Raw genomic sequence first — 10,202 nt, forward strand, 5'->3', positions numbered from 1 at the left:
TAAAATGAGGTCCCTAACAACTAAAACCCATTAACCTAGTAATATGAACAAAAGACCTAAATTCTCTAATTTTATGATTAACTCTATTCATTAATTGTAGAAAAATATACAAGATAGCCAAACTATTGTCAAGCATTCCATCTAGATTGCAATCTTTGATCCCAGATCCACCTAATAGATTTTCATCTATTTCATCATCGTTTAACTCCAACACCTATCCTTTTTGTTCTTCATCTTCATACTTCCCGAACCATATTCTTGGCTGTATGTCCCAACCAAAAGACAAGATAGATCAAAAGAAAAAGGAGCAAGCAATAGAATATTTTGGAAGATCCATGGACACTCACCGGCAATAGATAGTTGGTCAAAGGATGATTTTTTGAGTGGTCAATGGAAAAATAAAGATTTGTATGGATACCCATCAGTGATAGATTGGTGATTTTAGGATGGTTGTTTTATAGTGGTTAATGGAAGGGCAATAAATTTGTGTTGGGAAGAGAAGAGATGACAAAAAGGGGCTATTGAGGCATTCATGGAAGAAGATTTGAGAGAAGAGGATGTTGGAACTATTTCATAGAATAGGATGAGGGCCTGTGCTTCCAAAACTAGAGATGGAGATAGCACAGATATAGGTCGGATAGGCCATTACCAGTACTCACCTTGCAGTTGGAGATCATATACCCATATATATCCCATATCCATCTCAAAGCGGAGTTGGGTATGTAGAGTTAGATGGGATTTTGGGGATTTTAGGTGGGGGCAGTAGGTTAGGGACAAGCTAAGAAAAGTAAAATTGTAAAAATTATTTTTATATACAAAAATATAAAAAATTTAAATACTTCACATAATATTAAACAAAATAAAAACTGATGATATAGAACATAACAAATAAAATTTACAATAATAATAGAAATAACAGAATGTTCTTTAAGAAGCAAAATGTTTCTTAAACTAGAAAAAGTAATTAATAGAAAAGCAACAACTAAGCATGTTTCTTGTCGCCTTTTACATGATTAACGTTTATCATGATTGATCATAATATTTTCTTCTCAATTATCATCATAATCATCAAGACTTAAATATAATTAGATTAGGTTTAAGCCACGCATTGCCATTACTGCACCCACTCTCAGATTCGCTATGTACTTTAGAATGAGACCTATACCTACCGCCAACTTTAAATCAATCAGATAAAACCCGCCCACCAAGATCGGATGAGGAGTCGGTAGAGTAGAGTAAATTGCCACCCCCATATAAAATACTGGTCAAAAAAATTCAAAAATAAATAGGTTTTCATTTCCCTAAGAATCTTTTAGCTTACAAGTTATTGCTTTGTGCAATGGTCCAAGGCTTAGGCTAACGAGCATAATAGTGTAGGTTCAAATTCTAGGGCAACCACTTTTTACTTATCAAGACTCTACAGTTTAGTTTATTACCAGCCTATTTATGAGTGGCAATGGGTCAAGTATGGATCAAGTCGATCAATATCCATATCCATCCTGTCAGCAAAAAATCCATATCCATTCCCACCCCATATCCATCTCAGATTGGATCGGATCAGGCTCCTAGAACAGATCAAGTTGGATAGGATATACCCGAAGTCCCTATACAGTTAAAAAAAATTATGCACGAGAATAGAGCCCCATAAATTAAAAATTTTATAGCCAAAAAAAAATATTTTCAATCAAAAATCCCCAACCCTACAAAATATCATGTTTCTACCAAGATTAAGCTCTCAAAACTTCAAGAAACCAACTTACACCACCACAACTTGGACAGAATCCCATATACTTGAAGAAAAAAATCCAATCAGAATCTTGGAAACCCCTCTAATCTCTCTCAAGGGCTCTCCTTTCCCATAGATCTTGAAAAAAGATAGTGAAAAGAAAAGAAAAGGAAGCAAAAAGAGAAAAAAAATAACAATTTATATAGGAAAAAGACTTACCTCTCAATTTTTTCTGCTTTTTTTTTGTTTTTCTTGATTTTTCCTTCATTTTCTCCCAATTTTTTCTCAATTTTTTCTATCCTCAAGAGTCCTAATCAAATGGGAGGCTTGAAGTGGCTGAATAGAAAAAAAATCCCATCGAAACTTAAGAAACCCCTCCAATCTCTTCGATCTCCCATAGGTGCTCTCCTTTCCCACGTATCTCCGAAAAAAGAGAAAGAAATGAAAAGAAAAAAAGACAATCTATATGGGAAAAGGTCTTACCTCTCAATTTTTTCTGTATTTCCTTTATTTTTCTTGATATTTTCTTCATTTTCTTCTAGTTTTTCCTCTATTTTTTCATCCTCAAAAGTCCCAATCGGATGGAAGACTTGGAGAATCGGGAAGCTTCGGGGGAGTCTTTTTTCTAAATTTTCTTCTATTTTTTCCGTCTTCAAGAGTCCTAATCGAGTGGAAGGCTTGGAGTTGCCGAATTGAGAAGCTTAAGGGGAGTTTTTTCCTCTAATTTTTCTCTATTTTTTCCATCTTTAGGAGTCCTAATCAAGTGGAAAGCTTGGAGTGGCCGAATATGAAAGCTTAAGAGAGGTAAAGCAGCCGAATACGAGAAACTTAAATGGCTAAGATTTTGTGTTGGATATTAGGTGTATGTGTGTTGTATATATCAAATCGGATTCAGGACGGGGCATCCTATTATCCATCCTCGACCCGTACCCACTTTGGATTTTATTTTTAAAACCTATGTCCATCCCTTTGGATTTTATTTTTAAAACCTATGTCCATCTCGGATTTTAATCAGATGGGGTCGGATCAGATATCCGATGGATCGGACCAAATTGCCACCCCTAAACCTACCCCTCCTAGGACCTTGAATTGTCGGGACTATAACTGCTAGTCATTTTTTTGGGAATCTCTTAGTTTATATAGTTTAAATGTCTTCATCGTTCAAAATTTCTTTGCACTAGCCTGGTTCCCATAAAGAGAAATTCTTTGTGCACCGTACATGGTGCACGTAGTGATTGGCTCACACAGGGGGCGGTGAAAAAAAAAATTTTTTTTTCTGCGCACTATCCAATTCCGTGCGTGAGCCAATCACCATGTGTGATGCATGCATTCACACACCGTGCATAGTGCACAAAGAATTTCTCTCCATGAAACACCGAAGGGAATGAATGCATCCAAACAGGCCCTTATTAGTTACAAAGAAGAGAAATCATGGAAAATAATAGATAAAAAAGAAAGAAAAAAGAAAGCCCAATAGGTCTCAAAAGATCTCTAATCAAAATCACACCCTAGTTATAGAGATAGCGACTGAACTTAATAGGTAAGGGGGAAGAGAAAGGGAAACAAAACCCATACTTAAAATCTTATAATTAGATTGATATCAGTTAGGACCATAAGATTCTAATCTATATCATGGATACTGCTATCCCTTGAACTGAAATCCAACTTGACCATGTTATATACACACATTAATATGTGGAGGTCCATATTCTATAATTCATTTGATTATATGACAATTTAAACATACTTATTTATCATTAATAAGCCTCAAGCACATATAGTAAGCCAGTTTTCGGGGTTCATGGGGTTTAAGTGGCAAAGCTTTGTAAATTTATTCTTTACAACCACATGTTAAAATCCCATTCTTCTTCTTCTCCAAACCATTCTACCTGAAACAGTTACTACATCGATAAGAAATACAAACATTTCTTAAATAACCGGACAAGAGTTTTTAGACCTGTTATATATATGTGCTTATAATGCTAGAAGCTAGACTTCTTATATGCAGGCATTTTCTTCTACATCTGCTTTATAATTCACTCATTTTGTCCAAGTTTCACATTCCTTTTATATTTTTAAAATTTTTGAAAGAAATCACGAAATAACTTATAACCAGCAATTCAATACAAGATCCAATCTCATATAGGCCCCTCTAAAATTGATGACTCAGTATCAATCTTGGTAGATGATGGTGGCACAACAGGAATAACTGAAGCATTGAATCTAAAGTATTATTCATGTCAGCCTTAGTCCAAACTAAATGTATTGATGAGACAGCATGTCAATCAAGGATGAAGTTTAGTTGAAGTTATGATCATTATAGAGCATAGTGAAAGTCCAAAATCATACCAAACATAACATTAACAAAATACAGCCAACATGGTCTTTTAAAAGGTAATAAATGGTAAATCAGATACAGCAAGACCTTTTACTGCCTGAAGAATCATCACTGTGCAAGCTTTTCAAGAAAAGCACATGAAACAAGCAACAAATACAAAGAACATTCTATTAATCACATGAAGTTAAAATACTACGGATGATAAAGAGAATGCAACAGCATTTTACTTTTGAATGAAGCAGAGGTAGGTCAAATATCATGGTCACTAAACCATTGGTTTTACTTCCAATATCTGTGAGAGTTGAAACCAAGATACCAGAGATATAGGACACATTTGGAAGCAGCATAGGGAGTAAATGTCATTTAACCCAGTTATTCCACCCTTTTTCAACTACACTCACTGGAGCACTTCGATTAAGCCCATTTTTCAGAAGGGCGAAACAGGTATTTTTGAAAAGTTGATGCACAACATTTTGCCTTCCAAACCCATTTACCCCACTTAACTTTGGAATAGAATTTAACCCATTTACTCTAGGTTAATAAAATGTTATAATCAACCCAACTCCTGGGCACAGTCATTCCTTGATGTCCTCCTCAATTGATAAACTTTGGTGGCAGTGCATCTGGTTCAAGATGCCATGACCCTTCAGGGATATCTCTGCCTCTGATTCCGACCACCGTGAAAGCAGGGATTCTATGTGAAAAGCTGAGCAATTCCGGTCCCGAAAGCTGCCTAGTCAACTGGAACCCCTCGTATAGCTGCCTCTGGAAAAAGGTCAAGCACCCCTTCACCTCAACCAAGCCGCATATGTTAATGCCGGCCTCCTCTGAGAAGTCCGAGAGGATCTCAACCACGCGACATGGACTCCTAATATGATCAGAATTTTTCCAGTTGCTGTTCCAATTTTTGTACATAGCCCAAATTTCACCTTTCCGAGGGTAAATTCTATAGAAAGACTTCTTTGTGCTCCTGTCACACTTAACAAGGTGAGAGAACCTAGACATTTCTAGGTCAGCTGTTGCCCTACCAGCACGAAATATTCCACAGGCCATCGGCAGACTTTCTTCCACCCACTGTATTTCTTCATCTCGTACTGGGTGAGGTTCTAAGTATGTCACACGCATTGCAGTTGGTGAAATTACATCATTTATTCTAACATATATTCGAGGCATGGCATCTGGACCATCATATATGGCCCATATCTGTTCTGGGACAAAATCCTTAGATGACAACTTGGGTTTATGGTTTTGGATCCTGACACTTGAGCCACCAGAATCTACAGCATTCATATAAGTATTTGAAAGTTGAGTAAAACTGGCTTCATCACTGCATGTGGATGACCTGTGGCATAAATCTGCAAAATCAACCATGCCACGTGAAAAATCTTCGCCCAGATCATCTGGCACAGCCAAAGGGTCTAGCTCCAACATACCGTTTGCAATTCCATCAATTTCTCCACCCACAAAACTAAATGCAGGGACATTGTGAGAGAACATGAACAGCTTGTTGACAGGAATCTGGAAGGATAACTCATTTTTCCTCTTAGAGTATCTTTGAAAAACACTTTTGTGTCCATCAACCTTCACCAAGCAAGCAACCTTGACACCTGTATCCTTCAAAAAATCAGTAAGAATTTCTACCATTCCAAAGCCACATTGTTGCCTACTCCCTGGGTTCGAGCACCATTCCATATCCCAATCTCTATATACAGCCCAAATCTCACCCTTCCGAGGGTGAACTTCAATTGATTGCTTTTCTATGCCATTTGATAGCAGATGAGAGAACATCATAGGCTGACTAACTGTGATTTTGGTCAACTCCAGAGTGAATGATCCACAAGCAACAGGGAAGCCAGCATCACACCACCTTTTCTCTTGCAAGGTCTGTGGACAAGGTCTGAACCATTTGACATGCAGCTGAGACTTGTCAGGAATGACCTTATCAATCTGACCATACCTACGAGGCATATTCTCTTGATCATATGCTACCCAGACCTGGCCTGTGGAGAAAAGCTCAGCCTTCCGGTTGTTCTCGAAGTCATAAAAGTCAGAATGATATCTCTTTCTTGCCACCAGACGCGGAGAAGAAGAGCGGCTTCCTTCTTCCAACTTTGAGTGAAGATCATTTCCCTCCTCAGACCTCATCTTAGCAGCAACGCAACTGGGCTCCTCAGCACAGATCTTCTTCTGTTTCTCACCAGCATAATCTTCTGCCACAGGGCTCACACTGCCAATTCCAACACGAGCATCATAAGCTGTCCTCTTAGTCCTAGAAGAACCAGGTTTATCTGAACAACATCTTGCAACATCGATGGCTGTTTCATTTCCTGACTTCAGACCATCACTGCACCGAACATTAAAATCCATATCGTAAAAGTTATTCCCTATACCATTCCTCTTTGAATCAAAGGCCGCCCGTTTTACAGGATCTGAAAGCACAGAGAATGCATCCTCCACAAAACTAAGGGCCAACCTGGTGCCTGGGAACTCATTCTTGATGGGCTGTAAAAGGGAGACAAGTTTCTGATACTCTGCTTCTATGGCAATAGCCTCGGTCAAAGGGGAGAGACGCAGGACCCTGTACCAGTCAATCCCACAATTTGGGAGCTCCATCTCCGTCGAGCATAGAATTTCACATACAATAAGCATTTCTGAAGCATGCTCAAGCAAGGAGGAAATCCTCTGATCCTCTAGAAGTGTCCTCGCACCAGTATAATCTCGGCTCCAGATTTTCTTTGAGATAGCTTCTTTTGCATGAAAAGCCTCCGCCTTACCATCTGCCATCTTGCTTTCTCGAAAAATATTACAAAAATTGGAGTATAGAGATAAGTTTCTGCAGAAACCCAGCAATTATCAGCAAGTACATATTTAAAAAAATGCATGTCAAAGTGGTTGAAGGAAGAAAAATAAGGGAAAAACATGCAGACCAAAAAGACCTTATAGGTGGTACTGAATTTATCTGCTACTGGAAACAAAATTATTCAGAATATAATAAGCATAGAAAGGTATGGAAAAATATATATATATATATTTGAGCTAAAATAAACGATTAAACACACTAAATGCTCTTATGATTGTAATATGATTAAACATATTTTTGAGACAACACAATTATAATTAGCAAATAAACATCTAAAAATGCATATTTGAAGAGGCAAAATAAAATGTTTATACAGAAAAAGGGCATTAAAGTTCTATTTGAGGGTTGGGTACACAATCAGCTACTGGAAACAAAATGCAGGTTTAAAAGAGGCTACATATCAAATGAAATTTTGAGCTAAAGTAAAGCAACAAATGCACTAGAACGGTTCCAGAACTCCTCTTTGTTTGCATTTCTTTCCCATTTTCTTACAATTTCGAAACATAAAGTTCTAATAGGGGGTCTAAAAACCTATATATTGAACACATCAGCCACTGGAAATTAAATGTAGGTCCAAACAAGGCTGAGAAACAACAGAAATTTTGAGCTAAATAAAGAAACAAATGCACTAAATCGTTTCAAGAATTCCTTTTTCGCATTTACTTCCCTTTCCTTGCAATTTAGAAACAGAGAACGTAATGCGGGATATATCTGAACCAATATTTGTATGGGAAAAAATAAAAAACGTCGAAAATCTCTCTCCAAATCCATGAAGAAACGAGAAAAAGCGATAGACCCTAACCCTCAGAGGATCATAGAAAAAAAAGGGATCACAGGAAGCTTACAATTAATGAGACAAGAACTCGTGATTTTTCGGAAAACCCTAATGATGGTGAGAGAATGAGGAGAAAACGTGGCGAGGATTGAAATGGAATCAAGCGAAGCGAGGCCAAATGCAACTGCAAGAGTGGGTTTAAAGGCTTTTATTTTTATTTTTATTTTTTTTCCAGAAAAATGAGATTAAGAGGAGAAGAGAAAAGAAAAGCATTTAGTAGCCAGTAAATTGAAGTTTTGGCATGTATCAACTTTACATTTTTAAGGCTAAAAATTTTTGCTTAAGCTCCATGCCAAAATCATATGATTTTTGCTATGATTGTCTAAAGGATAATTTAATATTTTTATAATTAATTTATTTCTAATCATCAGATTAAAAATAGATAGTTTAAATTTCTTCATCAGCAATCAATTGGAGTACCACATGTGCATAGTTGGAGCGGTGTAGTAAATATTTTAAAAATTAAAATTAAATTAAATGATAGTTTTTTTTCTAAAAGCCTTCTCACCACCCCTCTTGGGTTATCTCCGGCCTTCGTAGGATGGATTGGGAGAGAGGTTACAAGCATGAAGGACGACGGCCAGTAGTGGAGAAGAAGAAAGGGAGAGAGGTGGCATGGTCGCAGGAGGGGAGAGGGGCAGCCTGCAACGGAGAAGAAGACAAGGGGGTGGCCTGCGGCGGAGAAAAAGATAAAGGGCAAGGGGCAGCCTGCAGTGGAAAAGAAGACAAGGGGGTGTCTGCGATAGAGAAGAAGAAAAGCGAGGGGGGGTGCGGCAGCTTGCAGCGGAGAAGAAGATGGGGGGCTCTGCGGCAGAGAAAAAGAAAGGGGGGTCTGCAGTGGAGAAAAAGGGGAGGGGGTTTGCAGCGGAGAAGAAGATCGGAGGGGCACGACCTATGGTGGAGAAGAAGAAAGGGAAGGGAGGGAGGCGGCGTGGTCGCGGGAGGGAGGGTCGTCTGCAATGGAGAAGAAGGGGGGAGGCGGCGCGGTTGTGGGAGAGGGAGCAGCATGAGGACTTAAGAGGGGCACGAGCGTCGGGAGGTGGGGGGAAGACCGTCGGAGAGGCAGGCGGTGGACAGAAGGCAGGGAGGCAGGCTAGAGCTGGCGGACGGTGGCGAGAAGAAATGAAAAAGAAGATAGAGAAGGATTAAAAAAATAATAAAATATAAAAAAAAGATAATAATGTAACGTCTTAAATGCCCTTCATAATAAAAAAATATTAAAAGAGCACCATAGCAAAGTCCAAATCTCACACACACACATATGTATGTGTGTATAATATTTAAAACTAATAAATAATCCATACTATACTTCTATACAATGAAATTTAATTAAATAATAAAAAATTAACTAAAATGTTGTGATAATAATAGAAAAAATTAGCAGATATGAAAATATTAATAGCATCTCTTGGAAGAATTTCTTTTGCTTCTTCTTTTCTATTGCAACTTAAGCATAAATAAGATTACAAAGACAAGTATCATTTATCTACCATAGAAAGATTTATAAAATATTAATTATTTTTAGGATAAATTATAAGAACATCTCATTAACTTTAGGTCAATTTTACTTATATCTCATTGACTAAAAAAAATATCAAATTGGCCCTTTTAAATTTTTGAGATGATCTAAAATCATTCTACTATTTTTCTTTATTAATAGAATGATATCATATGACTATAACATGATACTATTATTTTATAAAATGATCAAACTATTTTTATTCCTATCTCCTCCCTCCTTCCTCTCTAATTACTCCCTTTCTTCTCCTCCAACTTCGATGTCCCTCTTCTTCCCTCCTCCTTCCCCCTCTTCTTCCTCTTTACCTCCCTCTTCTTCTCATAATCCTCTTTTAAGCTCACTCATGAGCCTTCTCCCTTTACAATGGCTATCTATATTTCTTTCCATTTCTCATCGATGACCCCCTTTTCTCTCACTTCCCCTTTCTTGATCATCTATTTCTCCTCCTCCTCCTCTAAATCCGTCCATGAGCCCTCCCCCTTTATGCTGTCTCCCTTTACCTCTGCCCACCTCATCTGCAACCTCTCCTTCTCCCTCCTCCTCTTCTTCTTTCTCTTCCTCTTCTCTCGCTTCTCCTCCTCTTCCTCCCCTTCCAAGCCCACCAATGAGGTCTCCCTCCATAGTGGCTCCCTTCACCTCCACCTCTTTCTCGTCGGCAGCCTCTCTTTTCCCTCCTCATCCTCCTCCTCCAAGCCCACCCACAAGCCCTCTTCTACACTTCCACCCATTCATCTTCTAGTGACCCCTCCTTCCTCCTCTTGTCCTTTCTCTTCATTCACTTCTTCTCTTCCTCCAAGCCCGCCCATGACCTCTCCTCCATGACGGCTCCCTCCATCTCCATCTCTTTCTTGCCGATGATCCCTCTTTCTCTCTCCTCTCTTTCCTCCTCATGCACTTCTTTTCCTCATCATTCTCCTCCTCTAA

General features: G+C 38.4%; 1 protein-coding gene across 1 annotated transcript; it reads right to left on the bottom strand.

Annotated features, from left to right (window-relative positions):
* Positions 1-4,133: 4,133 nt before the first annotated feature.
* On the bottom strand, positions 4,134-7,908 carry LOC105049752 (uncharacterized). The gene is made up of 2 exons (XM_019852321.3): positions 7,770-7,908; positions 4,134-6,897 (listed from the first exon to the last, which is right to left on the bottom strand). The coding sequence occupies exon 2, from the start codon at positions 6,846-6,848 to the stop codon at positions 4,659-4,661; it is 2,190 nt and encodes a 729-aa protein (XP_019707880.3). The 5' UTR covers positions 6,849-6,897; positions 7,770-7,908; the 3' UTR covers positions 4,134-4,658.
* Positions 7,909-10,202: the final 2,294 nt, after the last annotated feature.

This window comes from Elaeis guineensis, chromosome 8, assembly GCF_000442705.2.
Source record: "Elaeis guineensis isolate ETL-2024a chromosome 8, EG11, whole genome shotgun sequence".
NCBI lineage: Eukaryota > Viridiplantae > Streptophyta > Magnoliopsida > Arecales > Arecaceae > Elaeis > Elaeis guineensis.

Coding starts and splice junctions, on each gene's coding strand:
- LOC105049752 (XM_019852321.3), bottom strand. CDS start 6,848: ATGGCAGATGGTAAGGCGGAGGCTTTTCATGCAAAAGAAGCTATCTCA.